This window comes from Eleutherodactylus coqui, chromosome 5, assembly GCF_035609145.1.
Source record: "Eleutherodactylus coqui strain aEleCoq1 chromosome 5, aEleCoq1.hap1, whole genome shotgun sequence".
NCBI classification, from domain to species: domain Eukaryota; kingdom Metazoa; phylum Chordata; class Amphibia; order Anura; family Eleutherodactylidae; genus Eleutherodactylus; species Eleutherodactylus coqui.
Window position 1 is genome coordinate 234587793 of NC_089841.1, and position 27659 is coordinate 234615451.

General features: G+C 43.5%; 1 protein-coding gene across 3 annotated transcripts in view; it reads right to left on the reverse strand.

Annotated features, from left to right (window-relative positions):
* Nucleotides 1-27659, reverse strand: part of ADAMTSL1 (ADAMTS like 1) — a 669103-nt gene that overhangs the window by 42621 nt on the left and 598823 nt on the right. For all 3 annotated transcript variants that reach the window (XM_066604352.1, XM_066604351.1, XM_066604354.1), the window contains 7 exons: nucleotides 24735-24945; nucleotides 19569-19748; nucleotides 16892-17045; nucleotides 14084-15215; nucleotides 12057-12184; nucleotides 9301-9429; nucleotides 1226-1402 (listed from right to left, as the gene is read on the reverse strand). In XM_066604352.1, coding sequence (XP_066460449.1) covers nucleotides 1226-1402; nucleotides 9301-9429; nucleotides 12057-12184; nucleotides 14084-15215; nucleotides 16892-17045; nucleotides 19569-19748; nucleotides 24735-24945 — 2111 coding nt within the window. The remainder of the gene's footprint in view (nucleotides 1-1225; nucleotides 1403-9300; nucleotides 9430-12056; nucleotides 12185-14083; nucleotides 15216-16891; nucleotides 17046-19568; nucleotides 19749-24734; nucleotides 24946-27659) is intronic.

Here is a 27659-nt window from a genome sequence, read left to right on the forward strand (position 1 = left end):
TACTACTACGGCCACTATGGGGCTCACTATTACTACTACGGCCACTATGGGGCTCACTATTACTACTACGGCCACTATGGGGCTCACTATTACTACTACGGCCACTATGGGGCTCACTATTACTACTACGGCCACTATGGGGCTCACTATTACTACTACGGCCACTATGGGGCTCACTATTACTACTACGGCGACTATGGGGCTCACTATTACAACTACGGCCACTATGGGGCTCACTATTACTACTACGGCCACTATGGGGATCACTATTACTACTACGGCCACCATGCAGCTCACTTTCACAACTATGGCCACTATGGGGATCACTGTTACAACTGTAGCCACTATGGGGGATACCATTACTCATTCACACAGGTGAAAGCGCATTTTGGTGCAGGCAGACTAATTGAAACAGTGAGCAAATGCACAGTGTGTACGTAGGTTTCCTGTGTATTCATGTGTATTTGCGTTGCCCGTTAACTTCAATGGCCTATTGTAGTGCATAATACGCACCAAAATGGGTCATGCTGCGTATTTCCCCACACGATCGCATATTGTGTGAAAGAATACGCTCATGTGGACCAACCCATTCAATGGTTTCTATTCATTGCATATTACGCACTCAAAAATTGCACGCATAATACGCTGTGCGAATACGCTCATGTGAACAAGCCCTTACTATCCAATTATAATCGGCCCTTTGAAAGCAACCATAAGGTGGATGTGGTGAAAATGAGTTTGACACTCCTGATTTAAAGGATTACTCCCATCTTCTATGTAGCTGGGATATGCTATCACTTGATAGTTGGTGGGGACCTAGACTGCCCATCGCTCTTGAGAATGATGGGACCACCGCGCTGATCTAGTGCCGAGTCCTCATCACCATTACTCCCTGTGCTGTGGAGTTTCCAGTCAGTCGCTGTGCAGGGAACTGCAACCAGCCACAATCAGGTGAATGAGGCCTTCTTGCAGGTCCCTCGACAGTTCCACTCCTGGCCTCCACTCCTGGCCTCAGTGAAGAGGACGCAATACTTGATTAGCCACTACATGCTCAGGTTATGTAGGGGTCCCTACCAATGATAAAGTGATGGTATATCTTAGCGATATCACTATATACCCTGGGAATAACCCTTTAAAGCAGCAGCTGGTGACAGGTGATAATGCACAGGGATCAGGTGTGAACCCACAGCCCAAGTCCAACACCCCCGTCATGTTATGCATCTACCTATGATCTGGAGCTGCGTTGATTCAGAGACGTCCCCGTGTATATTGACTGCTTTGCAGGTATATTGTCCTTGGTCGGAGTAGGTTATATTTCCAAGAAACAAAGTGTGACTGTGGCGGGGAGAGTGATACAAGCGACTTTTATTTCTGTACCATGTAACATCGGCTTCTGGAAGACCTGCAAGAAAGACAGACCTGGTATTAAGTAATGTCTACTTATTAGCACTGCATACTGATTCTCTGTGAACCGCACAACCCCGAAGTATCATTCCAGGAGAGTGATGAGAGCCCACGGCGCACTACAGTAAAGTGGGCAATAAGGCTACGTTCACGCAAGCGAGCGCGATATCAGACTAAGAAACTCAGCCTCATATCGCGCTCGCCAACGTGCGTTTTACACGCGGATGCCAGGCATTTTTCATTCAAATTGCGATCCTCAGGCACGTGTTTCACGGGCGTCAGAGGATCGCAAGTGTTTTCCACTGATTTCAATGGAAAACGTCACATCGCCCTTGCATGCACGTCGCATGGAATGAGAGTGTCAACGAGCTCTTTAAATGTCCCATTGAAAACAATGGGCGAGGCGTTCCGAGGGAAGCCCATGAGATAGGACAGAAGTGATTGTTAAACTCACAGCACCCCTGGGAGGAAAAAAAAATCACTCATGTGAATAAGTCTATTCAAAAGAATGGAGTTTATATTTACGCAAGTTTTGTGCATCTCACAAAACTCATGCGAGATTCCCGCTTGTATTACCTGTAGCCTAAGCAATGCAAACAGCAGCATAACTGCGGGGACTAACCAGAGTGTGACGAGTAGCGCTCTGTGTCAGATCCGCACAAAGGAGAAGCCGCATAATGAAGCTAGACAATGGGAAGCCAGTGTCGATAGGCCCTTTTAGACGCAACGATTATCGCTCAAAATTCGTTAAACCGGCTGAAAATGAGCCATAGTCGTTATATGTAAGCATGCTTAGTTGTGCACTATTTGTTCAATTATCGTTAGCCAAGGTTTTTAGGCTGGCATAAAATCCATCGTTTGATCGCTGGAAATACTTTCAGTTTGAACGCAGTTCGTTCAGTGTTTTCAGCGGCAAGCGATGGCTTTGTTTGGCTTTGCATATTGAATGAATGCAATATTTACTCAGCCAGGAAGAGATCAATGGAATGTGCCAGCCAGATGTTTGCTCAGCCAGGAGGAGAACAATGGAATGTGCCAGGCAGATGTTTGTTCAGCTGGGCGAAGTGTTTATGCAATAACAAGCACCTAAACACACGCCCAACTGAGCAAACAACTCGTGGAGGAAAGCACAAATGATTAATTAGCTAGTGGAGTGATTATCTGTGCATGTCATTTTATGCAAAACCATCGCTAAATCTTTCGGCAGTTCGAACGAATATCCTTGCGTGTAAAAGAGCCTTAATCTTCTCTGCAAAAAAAAGAGAAAACAATGTTTTGACACTTGAAAGGCCCTTCTTTGCCTCTAAGGCCCAATGTCCATGGGCGGATTTGATTTGCTGAATCTGCACGGGTCCCTTGCATGAAAGATCAACAATTCAAAGTGCCCATAGGAAAGCATTGGAATCCACAAGTGAATTTAAGCATGTGGATTTGATTTGCGGACCATTTCGTGGAGAAAACAAATCGCAGCATGCTCCATTTCAGTGCGGATTCCGTGTGGACGGGCTCAAAAGAAGTCAATGGGTGCAATTGCGGATGCACTGTGGATTTGAAGGTTAAAATAAATTAGGAGGTGGGGAAAAGACTGGGAGGTGGGATTGCGGATTTTTTTCCACGCGGATGACTACAGTGCATCCGCAATCTACCGCAAATGGTTTCCGCAGGTCTCCCTCTGCGGAAATCCGCATGTGGAATCTGATCCGCCCATGGACATGAGGCCTAAGGGCTTCTTAAACACATTGCCGTAAGCACAACTACACTTGGCGCCACGGAGCGTAGCTGCGCCTGAATGAGGGGAAATTCTTCCCCTTTGCCGGCCATGCAAACTCCACATCAGAGCGCAAGAGTTTGAAAATAGCGGCTGCCCAGTCTTCCCCCACGTGGTATTCACTACATGCGGGAAGAAATCTCATCAGAGAAAACAAAACCACTAAAGTCTCAGAGATTTTCCCCCAATGGGCAAAATTGGTGTCTGCCTCATTGGTGTTTTTTGCCTTCCTCTGGATCAACAAGGGGGGGGTGAAAACAGGCTGAATGTCCAAGTGTTTTGGCCTTAAAAGAATGGCTGAAGTTAGCTGCAGTGATAGTTATTGAACAGCAGCAGCATACAAGATAAGTGAGATTAGTCTCACAGGTTATTAATAAGTATTTAGTGAAACACAATGTGTAGTAGACGACTAAGTAGATTGGGATGATTAAACTGATTATTATGTATTTTATGGATGGCTTTATACTGATACCGGGAGAGAATGAAGAACATATACTAATCTGGTGGTGAATCAATCAGGTTATACAAGGCTCCACCACTAGGTGGCAAAAGAACATTTCTATCTATATGTACTCCAGCGCTTTCACCGTTCTCTAGTGAATCTGATAATAAATGCAGCACAATAGCCGCAATAGGTAGCAGTAAAGAGGCTCCTTTTGAGAAGAGCAAAGTTATCACTGCTAATCTCTGACAGTGAAGGCTCTTATGTTACCCAGCACAAGAAGAGCTGGGCTCAGACGGGCGTAATTCGCGTCAAACACGCAGCAAATACGCTCTGTCATTGCTGCTAATCACCATGCACTATCATGGCGTGTATGCACCGGTAATATACGCCAAGATAGAACATGTTGTGATTCTTCTTGCACACATATTTCGAGCAATTTGTATAAGCAGCAACATGGCAGCCATGGGATTTTGGTACAGCGAAATCCGCCAAATAGTGATGCATCTTACGCCAATGTCTAGGCTCAATCATATTTGTAAATCTACCTCAATGTATTTTAGTAGACACCGCTCAGGATTATTGGGCTAGATGTGATTTATAGGTTTTTAGACATTTTGCACTCATTGATACATTATTATTACTGTTCAGAAACCTAAAGATATTGGGATGATAGGACATTGGGTTAGAGCGGCGTCACATGAGCGTATGGTTGCAGCGTATTACATGGGGTAATACTGACACATGATCTATTTATGAAGCAAATGTACCAAAATCCACTGCATGGCTTAGTAGACAAGGGTCAACGTGACAACATGTGCCAAAGTACTGGCCCAAACTAAGCGACCGATAAGTGGTATAAAGTTAGACAAAAGTCTCTGAAGATGCGCCAAATTTATTATCAAGCACGAGTCACTGTGACAACCTTGGTGCATTGTAGGCTGCCTGGTCTTAGTATGCAGGATTAGTCAATCTGCCCAATTACTGCATATTGTATCCTATAAAATGAAATTGGCTTCCTCTGCTACAGAGAACAGCTTAGAAGTTCAGAAACCTGGCCTGATAGGAATCACAATGAGCAGGTCCAGCGTGATGCAGCACTACAGGTAACACAAGTACCTTTCGTCATTGGATGGAATGTACATTGCTGTTATCTATAAGTCGCTGTATGTCATCATTGTCACTAAAGTAATCTTTTGGAGCAGCTTATCAGAGCTTGTCAACAGTCAGCCAATTCCAGTGTCTTCTGGCATTAGCAACAGGAGCCAATGTCATATTTACATTGCACAGCTCATTCCTCATCCTCAGTTATTCTGTATAAAGGGCACATACAGTAAGCATTCACATCTCTACTCTTTGTGGGCTGAGGATCACTTCCTCAGAGACTGCAGCATGCTTTCTGCAGAATGAGAAGGGTACAAGATGATAAAACTGACAATGCCTCATTCTAGGGGGTACACCTGTCAAAGCATAACACAGGTGTCCTAAAGTGGGCTCAGGGAGGACAGGAACCTCCCGTAGACCAGGACAGGAGCCTCCCGTGGACCAGGACAAGAGCCTCCCGTGGACCAGGACAGGAGCCTCCCGTGGACCAGCACAGGAGCCTCCCGTGGACCAGCACAGGAGCCTGCCGTGGACCAGGACAGGAGTCTGCCGTTGACCAGGACAGGAGCCTGCCGTGGACCAGGACAGGAGCCTGCCGTGGACCAGGACAGGAGCCTGCCGTGGACCAGGACAGGAGCCTGCCGTGGACCAGGACAGGAGCCTGCCGTGGACCAGGACAGGAGCCTCCCGTGGAGCAGGACAGGAGCCTCCCGTGGAGCAGGACAGGAGCCTCCCGTGGAGCAGGACAGGAGCCTCCCGTGGAGCAGGACAGGAGCGTCCCGTGGAGCAGGACAGGAGCGTCCCGTGGAGCAGGACAGGAGCGTCCCGTGGAGCAGGACAGGAGCGTCCCGTGGAGCAGGACAGGAACCACCTGTAGAGCAGAAGGGCTCATGTGGGGCAGGACAGGAACCTCTTGTGGAGCAGGAGGGCTCCCATGAAGCAGGACAGGAACCTCCTGTGGAGCAGAAGGGCTCCCGTGGAAAAGGACAGGAACCTCCTGTGGAGCAGAAGGGCTCCCGTGGAGCAGGACAGGAACCTCCGGTGGAGCAAAAGGGCTCCCGTGGAGCAGGACAGGAACCTCCTGTGGAGCAGAAGGGCTCCCGTGGAGCAGGACAGGAACCTCCTGTGGAGCAGAAGGGCTCCCGTGGAGCAGGACAGGAACCTCCTGTGGAGCAGAAGGGCTCCCGTGGAGCAGGACAGGAACCTCCTGTGGAGCAGAAGGGCTCCCGTGGAGCAGGACAGGAACCTCCTGTGGAGCAGGACAGGAACCTCCCGTGGAAAAGGACAGGAACCTCCCGTGGAAAAGGACAGGAACCTCCCGTGGAAAAGGACAGGAACCTCCCGTGGAGCAGGACAGGAACCTCCCGTGGAGCAGGACAGGAACCTCCCGTGGAGCAGGACAGGAACCTCCCGTGGAGCAGAAGGGTTCCCGTGGAGCAGGACAGGAACCTCCTGTGGAGCAGAAGGGCTCCCGTGGAGCAGGACAAGAACCTCCCGTGGAGCAGGACAGGAACCTCCCGTGGAGCAGGACAGGAACCTCCCGTGGAGCAGGACAGGAACCTCCCGTGAAGCAGGACAGGAACCTCCTGTGGAGCAGAAGGGCTCCCATGGAGCAGGACAGGAACCTCCCGTGGAGCAGGACAGGAACCTCCTGTGGAGCAGAAGGGCTCCTGTGGGGCAGGACAGGAACCTCCCATGGAGCAGAAGGGCTCCCGTGGGGCAGGACAGGAACCTCCCATGGAGCAGAAGGGCTCCCGTGGGGCAGGACAGGAACCTCCTGTTGAGCAGAAGGGCTCCTGTAGAGCAGGACAGGAACCTCCCGTGGAGCAGAAGGGTTCCCATGGGGCAGGACAGGAACCTCCTTGGAGAAAATTAACTGTCTGTCCATTCATTTCACTAGGTATATGGCAAACTAAGCACATGTATAGGGCAGAAGTGCTCAGGTATGGCAGAGTTTGTTTTACTACTTTCCTACATTTGCATGCTGTTGGATGAACAGGAGTTAGGAAGGGTATCGTTTCTCCTTAAGGATACTTGTGAGGAGACTTATAAGGCCATGCATGCTCCTCTGGGAAATATGCAAATGGGGAGATGGAACAACACATCTGCTACGCCATCTATTGGAAAGCAGCATTGGGAATTGTAGACCAAGACAGAATACCATACACAGACAGCTGTTTCGGGTTTTGACAATCATCATTGTGTAGTAAGTTCTGGCTTGGCTAGTGAGAGGCCTGTAATGTGGGTCAGGAAGGATAACATTTTTCCTTAAGGAGACACCTAGAAGGTGAGTGAGGAGGCTTAAAAGGCCATCCATGCTCCTCTGGGAATTATTCAAATAAAAAGATGGAAGAATACCTCTGCAGCACTCCTGCAAGTCAATGTCAGACTTTTTAGACAAGCCTTATAAAAACCCAGAAACAGCCGTCTGTGTATGGTATTCAGGCTTACAATTCCCAGTCATTGCTATAAGGCTTGTCTAAAAAGTCTGACATTGACTTGCAGGAATGCTGCCTTCCAATAAGTGGCGCTGCAGAGGTATTGTTCCATCTTTCCATTTGCTGGATTAAAGGGGTTGTCCCGCGCCGAAACGGGTTTTTTTTTTTTTCAACCCCCCCCCCGTTCGGCGCGAGACAACCCCGATGCAGGGACGTACAGACAGCTTACCGGAGCGCTTACCTTGATCCCCGCGCTCCGGTGACTTCTATACTTACCTGTGAAGATGGCCGCCGGGAACCTCTTGCTTCGTGGACCGCAGCTCTTCTGTGCGGTCCACTGCCGATTCCAGCCTCCTGATTGGCTGGAATCGGCACGTGACGGGGCGGAGCTACACGGAGCCGCTCTCTGTCACGAGCGGCTCCATAGAAGAACACAGAAGACCCGGACTGCGCAAGCGCGGCTAATTTGGCCATCGGAGGCCAAAAATTAGTCGGCTCCATGGAGACGAGGACGCTAACAACGGAGCAGGTAAGTAAAAAACTTTTTATAACTTCTGTATGGCTCATAATTAATGCACAATGTATATTACAAAGTGCATTATTATGGCCATACAGAAGTGTATAGACCCACTTGCTGCCTCGGGACAACCCCTTTAACAGTAATGGACCTGTGCAGAATTATTACTAGTCTGGGTGACCACTAACGCAATATATACAATATGCTTCCCACCTTTTAGAAGGTCTCGGTCTTCTTCTCACAGCTCGATGTCGTGCCTAAAGAATGACTCTTGTCACAGGCAGCCCCAGCACATATATTGCTATAGCAATGTTATTCAATACTGTCACAGTGGCTGGTGGCCCTCTTACCATATTTAGAAGTGACAATGGTTACAACACAGTCTATTGTCTGTGGGATACAATGACGTGCTGTGATGTAATGATTTTGCACCCAGTTTTCCATGTAGATTTCCTATTTTTCTGTTGCCCTGCTGTTTACAATCCATTTACAGGTGGGAGGCATTTCCTAAGCCTGTCTACCCAGACTGTACCGGGATTCCTCTCCCATACTTTAGGTTTTGTCTCCTGCATAAGAGTGTGTGTCAGGAAACTGCCATAAGTTCTACTAGTGGCTGGATTGGGGTTTACAGAGAGGGACATATAATAATGGAAGGGGCCATAGAAGGGTGAAGTTGAGAAACAGTGCACTAAAACAATATATATTATTCATACAGGCATGAGAAATGAATGTCAGCCAAAGGGAAATGGAGAAGGCTTTAGATGACTGGATAGGAGCTAATTGTTCTCATGTACCTTTCTACACCCAGGAAGGGGCCTCTGCTGGTATTTTACTAGTAGTGATTGGAGATTAGATAAAGAAAAGATATCAACCACATTAGTTTGACAAGTCAGGAATCAAGCTGACCGTGCATGGAAGGTTTTATGCTACGGGCAGATTTTATTTCTTCTCATTACTGCAAAGATCTAGAATATATTCTTGTTGTTTCTGATCTTATCGTCTTTGAATACTGTGAATAGAGGCAGGCGGGCCAGAATGATCCTCAGGGAGCAGCTCAGTGATCCTCATTCCTGTGTAAAGGCATAGGAACGATCATCACGGGGCTGACCTATCCCGTCAAGAGTTGTGCGAACGTACTCTGCCGAGCTTGATGCTTCTTCGAGTACTAGCATACTCGATAGTGCTCGTTACTCGAACGAGCATCACGCCGTTTTTGACCGCGTCCCAGTTTTTGGCTCCTCCTCATCAACAGCAAATTTTTTGGCTGGCAGGCAGGAGAGAGAGAGAGGGAGAGGCAGAGAGAAAGACCCCCCCCCCCCCAAAAGCTCGGGACCCGGCGTCCCACATACAAAAATGCTCAAGTCTCCCATTTCAGTGGGGTTCGTTACTCGAGTAGAGCTCTCGAATTTTACGAAAAGTGCCGAATGGACCTAACTAACTAAAATAGGATCTGTTCGGATCAGCTGCCCGTCTTTTTTCCGGAAGAAATGCACTCCGACCGGAAGTTCCAACGCAGATGTGAAACCACCCAATGGAGTGTTGCTATTTCATGTGCCCAACTATGCAATACTCACTAAAATGTATTACCGTTGACAGGCTACCACATCGAAGGGTACCTCTAACTTACCTGCTACTTGACAATGGATGGTAACATTTGTTGCGTGAATGGTCTTCACTACACTACCCACGTCGACAGCTATGGAAAGGGCATCCGTATTGATAAGCACAGTCCTGGAGGTCTTTATTAATGGTTTCCCTGGAGACAGAAAATAATACATCGCGGTCACTTGATACAGCCGAGGTTCAAAGAGCAGGCGCCAAGAGGAAACCTGCTGTTCTACAGCAGGCTATCCGCACAAAGTATGCTGGGATGTGTGGAGGAGACCGCAGGAGAGCAAGCGAAGCCTAAATACCTTCAAACCTTTAGAGGTCAGCGAAGTAAGGTCGGGCATTCAATAACTTGTGACACACAATATTAATGTCTAATACATACCAGTAACTTGAGAACCCTTTCATGCTCGGGATGCTAAATGACCTTAATATTAAATAGCTGCTAAAAACTATTTAAAGCAAAATATGACAACAGAGCTATCACGATGTGATTCCCTTTTCGACAAACCTATGGAAATCTGAGCCTATTCTAGATCGAAGAGTTCGGCCGTTCAATCATTTAATGTTCAGTGGACTCGACACACTCCTTGATGGCGTTATTGGACACATATGTGACAATATGTCCTGTGGTTGTCCACCCTTGTCTTCTGTTGGTTGAGTAGTATTAGTTTATTGATTGACATGTGGTTTTTATTCTCTTCCACCACAAGTTGGATTGCTCCTACTGCCTCCTTGGAGCTCGAAAACTTTTGATTGAACATGTGTAAAATAGGAGCACCTATCATTCCTAAAAAGAGCAGCAATGTATACTGGCCAAGTCCCACACAAGTAAATACTACTGAAAATAAAATATTTTCAACAGATGTTTTGCTTTTCCCTTCCAAGGGTAAGCCTGAGCTTAAGCATGATAATGGATATGGGTTAAGTGTTTATGTTTTCACTGCGGGAATAGGCTAGAACGTTTAGCAATCAAGAGTGTGTTAGTCACCTCCGATTTAGGAAAATGTAATTATATCCTACTTTAATTGGAAAAATCGTTGTGGTGTTGTGTATTTTAAGACCGCAAGTCAGATCTGTTGACATTTAGCTAATGGGTAAGAGCTTGCCAGTCAAGAAGTAACAGGAAACATTATCCGTTAACAAGCATGTTAACAAACTAAGCCATATACAGAGCAGGTAGCGACGGTGTTACCGGTAGGTCATACACTAATGACTTTATACATTGCATTGGGACATAAGGAAAACAAACGTATGTGGTCTTTCAGGTAACGAAATAAGAAAGATCATGTAACATATACATCAGTCTATAGGTTTCCAAATTCCACAAGATGGGAAGGTCAGCCCACACGGTCAATGTCTGTCTGGTGAGGATGTAAGTAAACTGCAAGCAAGAACTGTTCTACTTTGGCGTAAAGTGCTCTACAGGAACTGTCTATTACTGTAGTTTGTCCAAAATGGGAAAGAGAATATCTAACCTGGATGTGCCAGATGGGAAAAGATTACTTTATCTTTTTGGGTCTCTGTGTCATATTTGGGTCTTTGTCCTACTGTGAATGGAGTTTGGTAGGCCGGAACGAACCACAGCCCGCTCCGCATCCATACACTAAAGCACATATGACTATTCATTAATACAGACACCTTAACTTAAAAAGAATGTTCCGTCCCAATGATCTTCGGGTTTGTTATATCCTGTAGCCACATACCGGCGGGGGGTGATGCATAGTGCCATTGGTTAGAATGGAGGTTATGTTAGATGTGCAGTAACAAAAATCTCTAAGCAGTGTCAAAAGTAGTATGAGTTCTATAGAGCGACCTAAATGGGTTTTCTCGTGGCTGGAACACATGCCTATGTCCCCTGTATATAGCCTCCATGGATGCAATGTCCATGTGCCAGAACAGTCAGTGGCTCCTTAGAAGGGTTTTAGCAGACCCCTAACCAGCTCTGACAGTGACTATTGTCATACTAGGGGGAGGATGTTTCCTATGTATGCCACAGTAATAGGGAAAAAGTGTGAAATTAAAAAAAACAACAATGTGAATGTTCCCCAGACGTCTTATATGATGTCATGGAGGACATGATGTAACAAAAAAAAGCTACAAAAATAATTTAAACAATTACAGAATAAAATAAAAATATATGGAAAATAAGAAAATGATCTGTTGCCAATGCCAACCTAAACCATTGCCATATCCGACCAATTTTATATGAAAACCGTCTAAAAGAAAACGAGGAACCCATTCCTGTACTTTATTGTAACATAAATATAAATAATTAAAAAAATAAAGAATTATAAAATTAAAAAACATTTAAAAAAAAAACTTTTTGCACACATTACCCGTAATAAAATAAAATAAAAAAAACGGGAAAAAAAATATAAAAAAATAGCCCTAGAGCTGTAGCAAAAATTATTTTGGCAGGCCAGGAGAAAAACAATACGGCCATAAAACCAACCTATAGGTAAAAATCACTAAAAAGTGTCTGGTCTTTTAGGACCGAAATGCTCTGGTCTTTAAAGGGTTAAATTAATTAAATTCTATAGATTAGGATAAATATCTCTTTTAATATTATATCAGACTTTTACTGCTAATGAAAATATTTAAGTCAAATAGACCAAAAGCATTGCTTTCTTCAGTCGAATCAGACAATATAAGATTGCCACAAGCTTGCAGTGCAGAAATAAAGTCATTCATCACAACCAGGTTAACGCACTGCTTCAGGGGTCGTTAGAAAGCAATTTGTAAAGCCTTGGCAAGAATGCATTAGCCACCTACCTGCAAGAGTAACAGCAATAGACACTGAGGCAGAGCCCAGAGAGTTGGTGGCATTGCAGGTGTAGAAGCCGACATCAGCTTCAACTGGTTCTAGTATCTCCAAGGAATCATCCGACTTTAGGCGAATCCTGTAATATAAAAATTGTGTTTAATTAAACGGGGACAATTCATTCAGTTTGTATGAAATAAAGCTCATTAACTGACTCTAATATATGACAAATGACTTAAAAATATGAAAGTCACATGTTACAAGCAAATGTAAGATATTTGATGAGGTCCGAATACAAACACTACACTGTGGATTAACAGTAAGGGTGGTTTCACATCTGCGTTGGGGCTTCCACTTTCGGGAAAAGCAGGAAAGGGAATACATGTGGCTGAATGGTTAAGTGCTTTGACGGAACCGAACAGCACCGATTGGATGCCATTGACTATAATGGGGTCCGCCCGCTTTCCGCCCAGCTACTTGGCTTTTGGACGAACGAAAAAGTGCCCCATGCAGCATTTTTTTTGCGGTATATTGAGCCGGATCTGTGATAAAACCTCCGCCCGGATGTTCTGATGCAGATGTGAAACCAGCCTTACATTTTGCTAACCTTACTCTGTTAAATAATACACATACAATGTCTATAATTTGCGGTTCAGCTGTATTTTCAATAAGAAAAATCTACAAAGTAATTGATTTATCAAGTAAAACACCATGTGGGAGCGGAGGTAACCAGACATGTCTACTCATGCTTACAATCTAGGCCCCTTGTTGGAGAACTGTGAAAGGTAATCATGAAGGTGCAAGGGGATTGGATTGGTACTGTTCAGTTTTAAAAGGGTCATATGATCCCTGAAAGCTAAATTACACTTAACCCATTAAGTACCAAGCACAGTAAATTTACAGCGCTTGGTCCTGAGCTTTAAACCCAGCCAATAGTAAGAATATGGTGCAGGATTAAAGCCCCTGCTTCTGCAATCAATCAGAAGCATGTCGGGTTGTCAGCTGTTAGTAACAGCTGAGAACCCGGAGGAGAAGGGAGGAGTGGTTTTTAACCCCTTCTGCCTTCTCCAGTGCACAGCGCTCAATGAGCGCTATATACGAACAACAAGTGAAAGTGGAAGTGTTTCTTCCACTACGCAAGCCGTTGGTCATGTTGGTACTGCTGGTACCCCCTGTTACAGCAGAGCTGCAGGGTCCTAGCAGACCCGGATCAGCTCTGCCAGTGACTATTGTCACTATGGGGGATGTTTTCCTCTGTAACTGGGGCTCCTATGGATGCCCCAGCTACAGTAGAAAAGTGTCAAATAAAGAAAAAACAAAAACATGCGAATGTCCCCCAGAGGTCTTATATGACGTCATGGGGGACATAGATAGTACAAAAAAATAATTACAGAAATAAGTAAAACAAAATTACAGAATAAAATAAAAATATATACATAAAGAAGAAAATAACCCAAAGCCGACACCAACCGAAACCATCGCTATATGCGACCCATAATCCAAAACCATACACATTATATATAAAAATGTCCAAAGCAAAAGGAGGAACCCGTTCCTATACTTTATTTTAATGTAAATATACTGATTTTAAAAAAATTAACTATAAATGTTAAAAAAATCATTTTTTTAGCTTTTGACCCCCAATAAAACTAAAAAAAAAGAAAAAAAAAAAGCAATTGAAAAAGATATTAAAAAATAGCCCTATATATACCGTATGTCATGGGAAAAAAAGCTGCAAAAATAATTTTGGTAGCTGAAGATAAAAAAAATAGGGCAGTTAAACCACCACATGGGTAAAATCCCTAAAAAGTGTCTGGTCCTTAAAGTACAAAACAGCCCGGTCCTTAAGGGGTTAATTCCGATTTGAATGGCACAATGTATATATAATTTGGATTTATGCTTGCTTTACAACAACATACTTCAGTGTTGTGTGAACATACCCATGTATGTGGGGAAGCTTTATTGAATAGTAGGCCAGGTGTAAATGTGTATCCATCTTCTATGAAGAGCACTTAGCAATATGTCTTCACTTTCTTACCTGTTACTATATGTGACTTCTTCTCCGTTCTTAACCCAACTAATAACTGGTTTAGGGTTTCCACCCGCTTCACAATGCAGAAGCACACTGAGTGTTCCACTGGCCAGTGCCACCGTCTGCCCGATATGAGTTACAACTTCAGAAGCAGAAAAATGTTGAGCTGCAGATATTTTTCTAAGAATTACTGGTTTCCGGAGAGAATGTTCTGGAAGGATTTCATGAGGTTCGAATACTTCTGACTCCGTTGATGATGATCTCCAGGAACTGGAGAAACCAGAAACAGGTTTGTAGAGTGAGTGTTCTGACCTTCCAGGACTAACCGGTTTATGATCTGCCTTGAAAACAGGTGCTTCATGGTTTTCTACGTAGCTGCGCGCTAACTCAAGGGCCAACTGGGATAAGAGGTGTCGGCTGTTGTTGTCATGGAGTTCAACCGGTTGTTGAGTCAAAGACTGAATTACATCATCTATACGCTTAATGTCGATAGCCACTGTGTTGGCTAAGGAGTGCTCCACGACATGATAGTCTTCGGAGGAAATGTTCCTCTCAAAGGACTCTTGAGGATCAGCTGGATCCACATAGTATTCCGACCAAGGTTTTAAGGCCAGTAGCCTTGAGATTATATTATCATAGCGACTACTTGCATCGGAAACTTGAATTTGTTTTTCGGTTTTGCTTCTGTTAGAAAGATTTGCAGTTTGATATTTTTCTGGACGATTGTAAGCCTCATTCTTTTGGATTTTCTTCATAGTTTCTTCTTCTCTTATTCTAGAAGCCTGAGAAATAATTTTATTGCTTTCTCCAATGAGCTTGATAACAAAATGTTCTTGGCTGGTTCCAGCCATGCATGTGTACACTCCGGTGTCTGAAGATCTAAGGTGATGAATTTTGATATATCCATGTGGAGCAACGGTAATGTGCTCTGAGCTTATCAAGTGTTTCCCATCCTTTTCCCATATAATCTGGGGTTTACGGAATCGGCGCACGGGACATTTAAGCACTAGAGAGGTCTTTGGAAGGAGGTAAGCATAGCCGCCGATAACAAACTGCAATTTCTTCTGCTTTCTTGTTTGGATGTATATTTTTCTCAGGCCGGTGATCTGGGGGTTGGTTTTCTGACCGAGCCTTGGTCCTTAAAAAATGCAAAACATAGTAATATTTAGGGCAATGAAATTGAGTGGAAGGATATATAAAAAATAAAATAATAATAATTAGCAATCACAATGTAAAAAAGCTGAATAAATGTTAAAACTATACGCACTCAAACTAATTCTTTTTTGTAGGTGATTTAGATATATGCACAAAAATATTATCTTGATGTATCGTTTCTATACTATGTATCTTCCTTCAATTACCACCTGCCTCCCACTTCAGGTAATTGCATAACATCCAACAGTTTGACCATCCATCAGCTTATGCCATGTAATGTCAAAATATCAGAACTAATAGCTACAAGCTGAATATATAGATTTCACTCTAAAATGTATGAAATGCAAACTACAGACCTCCACCCCTCCCCCCCCCATCCCGATAACAGTCACTGAAGTGTACAACTTAAAGAATTACTCCCATCTTTAAAGTACTTACATAGGTAGGATATGCATATTGCTAGAATATCACTTTATGATTGGTGGAGGCCCGGCTTCATTCTAAGAGTGATAGTGGCACGGTGCCGATTTAGCACTACATTCCCTTCAAAGTAAAGGGCCCTTTAGACGGGATGACTGTCAAGCAAACGATGCCCAACACTGGTCCCCGCACACACTAGCTGTTGTGCACCTGCACGGGAGCTAGTATCGTTAGCTCTCAGCGGGGAGGCTGCAGGAGATTTCTCTCCTCGTGCTCCCCCGCCCCTCTCCCTTGCCTTAACATAGTGGCTGTTCAGTACTGAACGGCCGCTATTTACACTGAGTGATCAGCGATCTACTCATTGTCCATCATTTATGCTGCATAAACAATGGACGATCAGCTGATCATTGTGTAAATAGCGGCCAAGGCAATGGAGAGAGGCGGGGGAGCGAGAGGAGAGAAATCTCCCCCTGCTGGCCCCTCTGTGAGCAAACCAGCGCTACTAGCTCCCTGCAGGAGCACGGGAGCAAGGACTCGCAGGGACGAGTGTCGGGCATCGTATGCCTGACATTCGTCCAGTGTAAACCACCCTATTCCATTCACAGAGGCGCTAGACTCCACCTGGCTGTGCAGGGAACTGCAGCAGGGCCTAATTTACTGGAATAGGGATTCCTGGCATCGCAGGCTCACCCCAGTGCAAGAACAATCAGTGAATGGGACTAAGTCAACACTAAGGCCGGCTTCACACAAGCTTAAGTGTAAAAATAAAGCAGTAATGCTCCCAGCCATTAAAATGGCTAATTAGTCTAATGAGTTAAAGATGTGTTCTTTTTTAATTCCGCAGTGTTTCACACATCTGCTACTGTATTGCACTGGCATGTGAGCAATCCCAATACCTTTTATGGGGATTTTTGGTTCGCAGATATGCATGAAAATAGAGGATGCTGTGAGTTTTTTTTACGTAACTAAAATGTGCAGGAAAATCCCCACATGTAAACGGACCCATTACATATTGTGTGCGCAAATACGCCCATTTGAAGCCGACCTAAATCAGATCTGTGGAACCTTCATTCTCATGATTGGTGGTGGAGGCGAGTGTCCATTTCAACTACTTGAGTGCATTTGTGTAAAGCAGGTTATGGAAACAGTCTAGAATTACAATGTCAATCAGTAGTGTTAAAAAATAAGTGTTACATAAAATATCTTGGAAAAGTGTAACTGTAAAGCCATAGATATTACTAGTGCATGGTGCAAGAGAACAAGGGCGGGACATCTGCTGAAGGACCAATCCAGCGCAAGACGATGCATTCACCACGACGTATTCGCCAGTCTTTACTTTCTTCTTACAAACGGGGCCTTGGATCTGTATTCCCTCTCCACAAGACACCGAGCACTGGAAAGGAACAAGCAATCAGTGAATCATCTTCTACAGCTGATAGGTTTTAGATTCCTCAACCAATATCATACATTTACCCCGTCTGCACCATAATTATATAATTGTGTATACAATGTTGAAACAAAGTTATAACTAGAGATGAGCGAGCACGCTGGGTAAGGTCAGTTGCTCGAGCGAGCATCTCTCTTCTCAAGTAACTGCCTTCTCGTCCAAGCATGCTTGGGGGGGCGGCAGGGGTGAATGGGGGGGAGAGAGAGATCTCTCTCACTCTCCCCCCCGCTCCCCTCTGCTCTCCCCCGTCGCCCCCACGAGCACGCTCGGACGAGAAGGCAGTTACTTGAGAAGAGCGATGCTCGCTTGAGCAACTGACCTTACCGAGTGTGCTCGCTCATCTCTAGTTATAACCCAACTTTATTGAAGATAGAAGTTCTGACAGGTAGGGGCGCTTTATCGTTTGCACGAGTGAATGATGCCAGAGTTCACTCCTTCGCTCCTGCAAACCGGTTATACAGGCAGATCATTCATTCGCTCGATAAATCGTTCAGTTGTTCACATTCACTGCACCAGGGAATGATTTAATCTGGACGATTAGCGGTAACAATGATTTTCATGCTTGCATGAAATGAATGATAAGCGAATGAAGTACCGTTCAGCGTTTCATTGTTGGCCGTGTTTACACCGAACGACTATAGTTCAAATTTAAAAGAATCCAGTGATTTGTTGAACGGGTAACAGTTCCGTGTAAACGCACCTTACGAGCCGTAGACTTAACATTGTATATTACAGACACAATAAGGGCAACAGAGTAAATGACTCCAGCTGTGAGCTTCAATTGTGAGAGAATACAGGTAGTTTTCTTAGTGAAGATGAATTACAATCGTGGTCCAACATATTATATTTAAGCCAATTAATGCAAACGGGATATTTTTCCAGTGGCGGCTTTTTGGCTGCTGTCTTCATTAGGGCATAGCTATGATCAGTGCCAGCTATAAAGAAAGTATGACGTAGTGTGACTTCAAGGCGAGGGACACCTTCCATCATTTGAAAAAAAAAATCTGCCTGCCGCTGCCAGGGATCAGGATGGGGGGGAGAGGAGCAGGATGACGGCCAGCAGCGGCGGCAGACAGAGCAGTGAAGAAAAAACTAGTAAGGTTCTCAAAGGCACCCAGCTCAAATCACTGACAGCAGCCAACGCTTGTAATTACAAGTAGAAGGGAGCGCTGGACACACAACCGTCTTAGGTAGATTATACAATACAACTCACCATTTAAAATACAGCGGAAGCATCCTGCACAACTTTAAGCCACCCCACCCCCACCCCAGCTGTATACATATATATGGCATATCTGCTCCTCTCCTGCTATAAATGGGCATAGAACATATTCCCCCAGCTGCAAAACCCATCAGTCAGTCTGACTGATAGATTTTGCTAGAAATTCAGTCCCCCAGCTTGCAGTGTGGCGCAGTACACTACAAGTGCAGGAGAAAAATGGTTCAACATTTGTAATTTATTGAAATTACAAAAATGTATCTTGCTCAAAAATAGATTGAATTTAAAAAAGGGAACAAAGGTGTCCGTAGCCTTTAACCCTTTGCAATCCAATTTTGCATTCAGGGTTTCCTAGGGGGCTTTCTCTTTCTGCCATTATACAATGGCGCCATCTGCTGGCTAGAGCCAGTACTGCGGTATGTGACATGCTGTAGAGGCCCCCCGACAACAAAGTGACCAGTAATCTACAGTAAGAAAACCCTGCTGGACATCTTCCGACATCGGAGCTGTACAGCCTTCAATCAGAATGTCTTTAGATGTCAGACAGTGGATTGGAAAGGGTTACTCTGCTGCTCTCTCAATCATGCATCCGTGCTTTTACATTGCAGCTCTGTCATAAGTCGAGCATGTAACAAAATGCCAGTGCATTCTGCGATCATTTCCATTACAGCTGAAATAGAATTAAACTACCAACAAGTAAAAGGAAACTAGGGGGGGGGGGGGTAATGTGAGCAAAACCTGCCTTGCATGGAGTGCCAAAACAGGAACACCAAGACCAATCCATTACAGGAATTTTGGCTGATTTTGTAGTCCTTCGAAATAAAGCATATTTTTCTAATCTAATGGGCAAAGATCACGGATAACATGGATTTAAGAAGGATTCAATTTCTGAACGGACTGTAGACCGTGCCCTCTAGATACAAGGTGCACACGACTGTATAGACTGCTACTATGTGTTTCATTGTAATAATGGACTACAATTAACAATTAATTCCATAAACAAATACGTTACTTTTTTCTCCCTTTGTCACAATGCATTAACCATAAGCCTATATATCCTTATAGCCTACAGAAGACTGGACTGATGAAGAACCAGTCTATTCATGTTAACCCTTTAATTTTATCATAAAACTACTGTAACCACTTTCAGACATGTATATCCACAACTGCCAAGAATATACGAGAAAACTACAATGTAGTCTATATGAAAGTTTACAAAGCAAAGCCTAACAATGAAAACTATAATATACCTGAGTCCAGTCAGTTAGATACCACTTTGGTGGGCAATCTTCATTCTCACACATTTCTTGAGATGTTGGCTTTGGAGGTGAACAGAATGTTTCTGGCAGTTCCAGGATGCTGCCATCGGATAGCCGTTGCTTGCAGAGGACATCCCGAGTACGCACCCCGCCTCCGCAAGACTGGGAGCACTGCAAATAAGCGGAGGCTCGGTTAGAGCTATGTGCTAATGGATTACTCCGATGGATCCAAGTTGATTCGGAATCTAAATCATCTAATCTGGCTATAGCACTCTCTCATTTCCCTCTCTATACATCTGGACTTCCAGTTATACCTCCCTTTTGTAGAACCCAAATTATTACTATCAGCCAAAGATAAAACCCATTCCTGGAAAGTGAAAGTAGGTTATTTCTAAAATGTACATATGCTGAAACATGGAGATCTATTAGTCGATGATGGATTCCCTTCTGCATCTTCCCAAGACCCGATGCTCCAAGTCCCATCAGACCATGGAGAGATGTCCATATGGCTACTGAGAACATGAAAGAGAAGTGGTATGTGCCATCCTTGTAATATCTCCATAGCTTCCAAAGCCCAGATTTGTGCGAAGTGCAACTCTATGGGCCAGCTAACACGAGCGTATGTGTAAAAAGCTGTGTGTATATATCGCAGCGTTTTGCCGCTGTGTGAGTCCGTGGTGAGCAGGTATATCTCTGCGTACGGCAGTGATCTTGCACGCTGTCATGCGCAGTCTGACTTTTTTCTTTTTTAAATTTTCCGCTCTGTTGCTTAGCAATGTTGCGTATAAACGCCGCAAAAACAAAATATAATTGCATATGTACAGGATTTACTACGCGCCCATAGAGAATAGGGCTGTATCCCGCAGAAATATAGAACATGTTGCATTCTTTTGTACACGCATATTATATGCTAGTGTGAATGAGTCCGTGAAAAATCGATGTACTTTCATTCACAGCTTATTATGCGCACGAACATTGAGCACATAATACATGATGAAATTACGATCGCGGGAGCCTGCCCTAAGGCCGGTGTCACACAAGGCGTAAGTGCATTTATTCATCTGTGCCATGGCCGTTGTATATTTTTGCGTACACGTGCGTTTTACTGTAGTTTTTACACACACAAAAACACGCAACCAAGCCCTCCATTCCTTGAAATTGGTAGTTAAGTTAATTAGTTCAATATGTGCTACATGCAGGGAAAATAGAGCATGCTGCATGTGTTTTTGTGCAAAATATGCGCATATGAATGAATCCATTGAAATCAATGGGTTCTATTCACTGCACATTGCAAGCGTAAATTTGGCGCATGCAAAATACTGCACAAGTACGTTCATGTGACACAGGCCTATTAGGCAGCAGCTCTACATGTGATTAGAGCATGAACTCCGCAGTCCACAGTGGGGAAACTACAGACTATAACCTGGAAAGATGGGCTCACCATAACTGCAGAGTTGAGAATATGATCAGCAATCTCAACTGGGTATACTATAACAAAGGGAGTCAAAACTTTTACGTAAACCCAGTGTGGCAAGGCTGGGCACAGAATGGCCTGCAGCGGGCTGGAAACAGGCCTTCTGTGTACTGAAAGTGTGCTAATCAGCAGGGACAGCTGTGCGGGTATGTCTGGAGGAGCTAAATTCTTCATATACATTCAATTCCTGAAGGTGTACTAATCAGCAGGGACAGCTGTGCGGGTATGTCTGGAGGAGCCAAATTCTTCATATACATTCAATTCCATGCTACAAGCTGGAAGCCAGAGCAACTGCTGAGAGAGCAGACCTCAATGCCAGAGCAGTACTGAGGCCAGAAGCCAGAGCTAGGCAAGGCTCAGAGAGGGAGCCGGAGCTACTACCCAAGAGGACAGCTGTGGTACGTGTAGTGGTGCTAGGCCACGGTCTAGTAGTTAGTAAGGAACTACTGTTGAGTTACCCCCTTTATGGGCAAGTGTTTACTATTTTCATAGCACCAAGTGTATGTGTTGCCAGCTGCTGATGTGTTTGCACTAGATTTTCTTGCTACCGCTGAAAAGAGAAAAAAGTTATTCAGACTTTTACATGAAGAGTGTGCCGCTGAGTCGCCACCCCCACCCCCCATGCAGGCATTGCCACAAAAGATACTGTACTAATTATGCTGCATTCCAAAATCAGTAATTTTTCTATGTGAACATTTATATATTATTCAGACTACAACTAACTTATTTATATACCACACATATTCCGAAGCCCTCTAAACAGATTGTCATCACCTACATTGGGACCTGTCACCATGGGACTCACAATCTACATCTGCAGATTAGTATATCTTTGGAAGAAACCCACACAAACACAATGAGAACATACAAACTCCGTGCAGATGTTGTCCTCGGTCAGACTTGAACCTAGGACCCCGGTACTGCAATGCAAGAATGTTAACCACTGAGTCACCGAGGGACGTATACAGGTGGTTTCAGTGCAATAGCATGCTAAAATCAGGCTATACTTTTTAGAATTGCTTGGCAGAGACGAAACAGATTAGGGTGGTTGCACTGGAGCTGGAATACTCTAATCATTACACACTGCATATTGTTCACTTCTTTCTGTTGGGATGACTCAAGTCATTTTCCATGCCTTAGGGTTAAAGCCATTCCAAATGAGTTTTTGTATGATTCAGCGCTCCAGCTAGTTTAAACTAAATTAGATGCGAGTTACTCATCCCTTCTGCTCATAAATTTGATTACAATTATCCCCTCAAGTAATTGTACACTTAGTATAATCTACGGCAATCCATTATTTCTTGCAAATTCAGGTAATTTCTAAAAGGCTTGCCACCTACTAGACCCGGCGACACGTTAGCAGCTCGCACCGACAAGAGTTAAGTTGCTCTCTTTTTTTTTTTTTGTTTTATGTAACTTTTTGGCAGAGTGGCTCCCCCCTATAAAAAGCTGCTGAAAACAAGATAAGCTCTTTCGCTGGCCGGGCCCCAAAAAACAGCCATCTTTAAATAAATACAGCTTTCAATTTATACGGCTTCTTCTTTACCATCTTGAAGGATATAAGCTTTGATTATAATAAACTCATCTGCCAAAAAATAGAAAGCTTTTAAATGCATCCAGGCGGCTTCTCTCCCTCGTTCTCCTATTTATCCACTTCTTTTACTGCAGTTTCAAAATTTCATTTCAAGTTCTTTGTAGTAAAATCAGTTAAATGTGATCCTTCACGTGTTTGTAGGGATCTCTCATTTAAGTCATTTGGGGGCAAAAAGGGAGAAGGACGCTATAGACATTACATATATATATATATATATATAACAGATTTATAGAGGATACGGTATATAGCAAACTTAGGTATGAAGGCACAATTTAATGCATATTGAAAAAGTGGGACCGGATGCCTCTATGTGATAGGCAGACGCTGCCGTCTCCAACCTGGACACAAATGGGTGCAGAATAAATAGAAGTTACAAAAAGCACAGACAAATGGGAGTTTTTAGAAATTATTTAAATGTAATGCATTTCCACAAGAAAAAAAATATCTAACAGTTCTATTAACCTATTTGTTTTCCTTTAGCTACCAAATTTATTTATTTTTGCAGCGTTTTTTTTTTTAGTGACATATAGGGCTATTTTTAAATATATTTTTTCACTGAATTTTTTTCCTGTGTTTTAGTTTTATTGGGGATAAAAAGCTGAAAAAAACACTTATTTTTTTTAAAAACTTTTTAATTTTTTTAAAATTAAGTATATTTATGCTAAAATAAAGCACGGTAATGGGTTCCTCTTCTTGTTTTGGATGTTTTGATATATAATCTGTATAGTCTTGGATTACAGGGCGCATACGGTAACAGTTTTAGTGTCGGACGGTGGTAGGTGTGTGTATATATATATATATATATATATATATATATATATAAAAAACACACACACTTTTTTTTTCTATTCTGCAATTTTTTAAACTTACTTTTGTAACCTCTATGTCCTACATCTCTCCATATAAGACAAGACCTCTGGGGGTTATTCCCATTGTTGTTTCTTTTTTTTTTGTGTTTTTTTAAAATCTCATACTTTTCCACTGTAGCTGGCACATCCATGGCAGCCGCATCCATAGAAGCCCCAGTTACAGGGTAAAAGCATCCCCCTGTAGGGACAAGTCACTGACAGAGCTGATCCGGGTCTGCCATGACCCTGCAGCTCTGCTGTGGCAGGGGGCCCCCGGCGGTCATGTGATCACTGGGTCGCATAGCAGAAGTAACACTTCCGCTTTTTCTTTTGACTACATAGCGCTCATTGAGAGCTATATAGCCTGTAAAGGCTGATTAAAAATTGCTTCTGCCTTCTCCTCCAGGTCCTCGGCTGTGACTAACAGTCAACGACCCGACCTGCTCCTGTTAGATTGCAGGAGCAGAAACTTTAATCCTGCAATGTGGATTAAAACCCATGAGCAAGTGTTGTAAATCTACGGTGCGTATCCCTTAAAGGGGTTAAAATCATTACACAACATGTGGTATATCTACAAATGTATCAGAACTGAGTTTGCCTTCCAGCAGTTCTTGATATCATAAATTTTCTATATTCGGCTTATCACTATCTGATCTCATGATGTAGTTGTGATTTTAGAGATACATAAATCCGCCATGCTAGCTTCAGACTTACAAAAATGTATGTGTCGACAAAAAGCAGCATTATGGCATCAAAGATTTTAAAAAAAGACATATTCCATGTATTTTTTATACTTTACACTTCTGTCTGCTCATTATGTCATAAATGTCAGAAAAAAATGCTACATTATTTTCTTTGGTAATGTGATGGCTGTTTGATTTTTGTTCTTCTGTTCCTAAATGGAACAGAAATGCGAGCAGAGCCGAAAAATGATTTGTCCTTTGCTGCATCAACCGGGCAAAAATTATAATAAGTGTTCGCACTTGCAATGCCAATTCAGGCAGGGTATAAAAAGAGATATATCTCTACCCCCTCTTCCCTCTACCCAAAAGGAGGCTACTAAATAGCTCAAAAATTTGTATCTCCAACATATCCAACCAGCCTTAAAATACAGATAGTCCAATAGGCATTCTGACAAAAACTTAGCATGTGGTTCCATTATGTTCCTTTGGAGACTTCCATTATAATAAATGTATCTTCCTACCAATGCTACGAATTACTTATGAGTGCTTGGGTCTTACCACTTTCCATTCTGCAGGGTACCATGCTGGTGGGCAGTCAAAGCGATTACAGGCCTGCACCAAGGTTGGTTTGGGTTGTTTGCAGGAGTCATCTCCTAAGACCACACTTTCATTTGTCTCTCGTGAAAGGAGATGAGAGCAAAATACATCTCTGGTTTGTAATCCCACTCCACAAGTCAAGCTGCAGGAGCTCCAGTTTCCAACCTCCCACCTGAGTAAGAGACAAAAATGGATTACAGTGAAATGTTTCATTCTGGTTACAATGAGCAGCCATGGCTTCAGAAACCATAATCATCTTGCAGCTCACAAAAGTAGTCAGAAGTGTAAATCTGTTGTGTTCTTCAAGCCAGGTAATATGTTCTATCTTTGTATCCATGGATGAATTTCAGGATCACAGTGGGAAGGTTTCTCCATCCACATAGAAAGGGCTTTTTACTGTAAGAGCAGTGAGACTATGGAGCTCTTTGCTAGAGGAAGTTGTTGTATTTTAGTCAAGTAATTTAGCTAAAAGGGGCCTGGATTCTTTCCTTCTAGGATGAAATAATATCACAAGTCGTGTATTAAATTGTGAAAGCCAATTTTTACTTCGTTTGGATCCTGCATGAAATTCCAAAGCCAGTATGCCAGAAACCAGAAGGACCCTGTTATAGTCGATGGTATCCATTTAGAGCCATTTGGGTTTGATAGATCTGGTACTTTCATTAATGCCTCTTACAGAGCTGAATCAAGTGTATAAAGGATATGTGAATATGGCCTTGTATGGTTTATGGACCAAGGGATTTAGCTCTGCTAAACTGCCTCCCGCTTTCCGCCCCCTCGCCGGCTCTTGGTAAGGGGAGGGGGCAGGACGTGGCGGGAGCTGGTGTGCCAAGCTCCCATCCCATCTCCGCCCCTTGTCCGCTGCCAGCAATAGGAGGGGGTGGGACGGGGCGGGAGCTTAGCAACTAGCTCCCGCCCCACCCCCTACCATTGCAAACAGATAGCAAGGGGCAGAGAGGAGGAGGGTAGGTAGTGGGAGTTTAGCAGACACTGCTAAACTCCCTCCCTCCTCCGGCAGCTACCATAGGCTCCCATAGGAGTCCATGGGAGCTGCCGCCATATTCTGGCCAGAATATAGTTCCTGAACTATATTTCCTGGCTGGAGTAAAAGCGCCCGACCGAAATGTGCTATCTTGGCCGGCCGGGTGCTTTTACACTGCGGGAATACGCCCATCTGAACTGATACATTGTAAACCAACGCATCAGATAGGCAGAGTATATCGCTCGTGTGAATGAAGCCTTAGATGTGAGCTTTGCAGTCGCAGGTCCTATCTTTGATTGGTGCGAGTATTTATCGCGTCTAAAATTCCTTCATGTGAACGCTTCTATAGGAAACCATTGGTTCTAATAGACACAATCTTTTCACACACCTCTAATGCGCTAAAACAGCGTTCTTATGAACGAGGCCTGAGAATGAAGGGTCTGGAAAAAAAAGTCTTGACTCTTACAAAGCTGAGAGATGCTTGGGACAAAGGGTCTTGTTTCATCATTATCCTCATATCAATGACATCCCTTAAAATCAACACCTCTATATATTTAACTACACGTGCAATAGTATTTTAAAATATATTGCTCATGAAACAAAGAATGGGAAGAATAATAAAACAACCAATCGGCCGATTTACAATATTATATGTAATAATCACTAATTACTTCTGGAGGGTCGGTGATCCGGGGATTATTCCGATTGCCAAATTGTAGTCGGAAGGGAATTTTTTCCCTTAAATGGAGAAAATTGGCTTCTTTGTCATTGTTTTTTTTCCCCTTCCTCTGGATCAACATTGGGGGAGCAATAGGATAAACTGGGTGGACATAAGTTTTTTTCCACCTTACATACTAGTTTTCTATGAGTTTAAAAACAAACTCTAAAAAAATAAAACTTTCTAAAAAGTATGAAATTACATGTGTCAGAGTCACTTTAAAGTATACCCCAGTGACTTACAAAATAAGTAAAAGACCAGACAAGGAAATAGATAGTTGAACTGCTGGTCATGACTTTTATGACACTTCTCATCTTCACTGCCAGCTAGAAATTCCATATTAATGAGACATTGTCTTTCTAGGAATAAATGTGAAGTAGAATAAACTTATAACTGCCGTATCACCCAACGTTTGCATGAGCATCATATTTGGGGGGTGCACGAAGAAGAGGATATCAAATTTGGAGGGGGGGGGGTGGAGTCCACGAAGAAGAGGATGTGCTAAGAAAGAGCTGCATTCATGCCTATTAATCTCTCCCATTTGTGCATATTACTGAACATAACTCTAGTTTCCTGACACTGTTCATTGGGGTGACTAGGAACATGTGTAGAGAATAAGTAAACCTCATGTCTAAAGTGGAGGAAATTGCAACCAATTGTACAAATAAATTATAGTAATTCACAATATAATGGCGTAGAGATGACAGGGTGCACTCTAATGTAGAGTGAAATAAAGATAAGCTGTGATCTGGTGGTTGAATGTAGATTAGGTAATGGACCGGTGATAGGTCAGTGCACTGTAAAAGGAGATTATTTGAGATAAAGGGTACCATTTATATCTCCAGTTCCCATCCCAAGAGGCTAATTACAATATATTGCGGAGAAATATATCCTGTCGCAGAGCTGCACCAAGAGGAAGTCAATGTTTTGTTGGGCAACTTTACTGAATGCTGTGGGTGGGGTAGGTAAGATGATTCCCAAATGGTAACAGTGAAGAATGAACTTTGTTATTATTGAAATGGAGACTTTTTGGTAAACTTTAGAGAAAAATAATATATTGCAAAATTTGCATACTCTCTGTCATGACTATAATACAGCCAACGATTCTCATACTCTATTGCCATTTTATGGAGTTTATCCAAAAACACTCTTATAAGTGTCAAAATCTCATTGCCCATAGACTTGG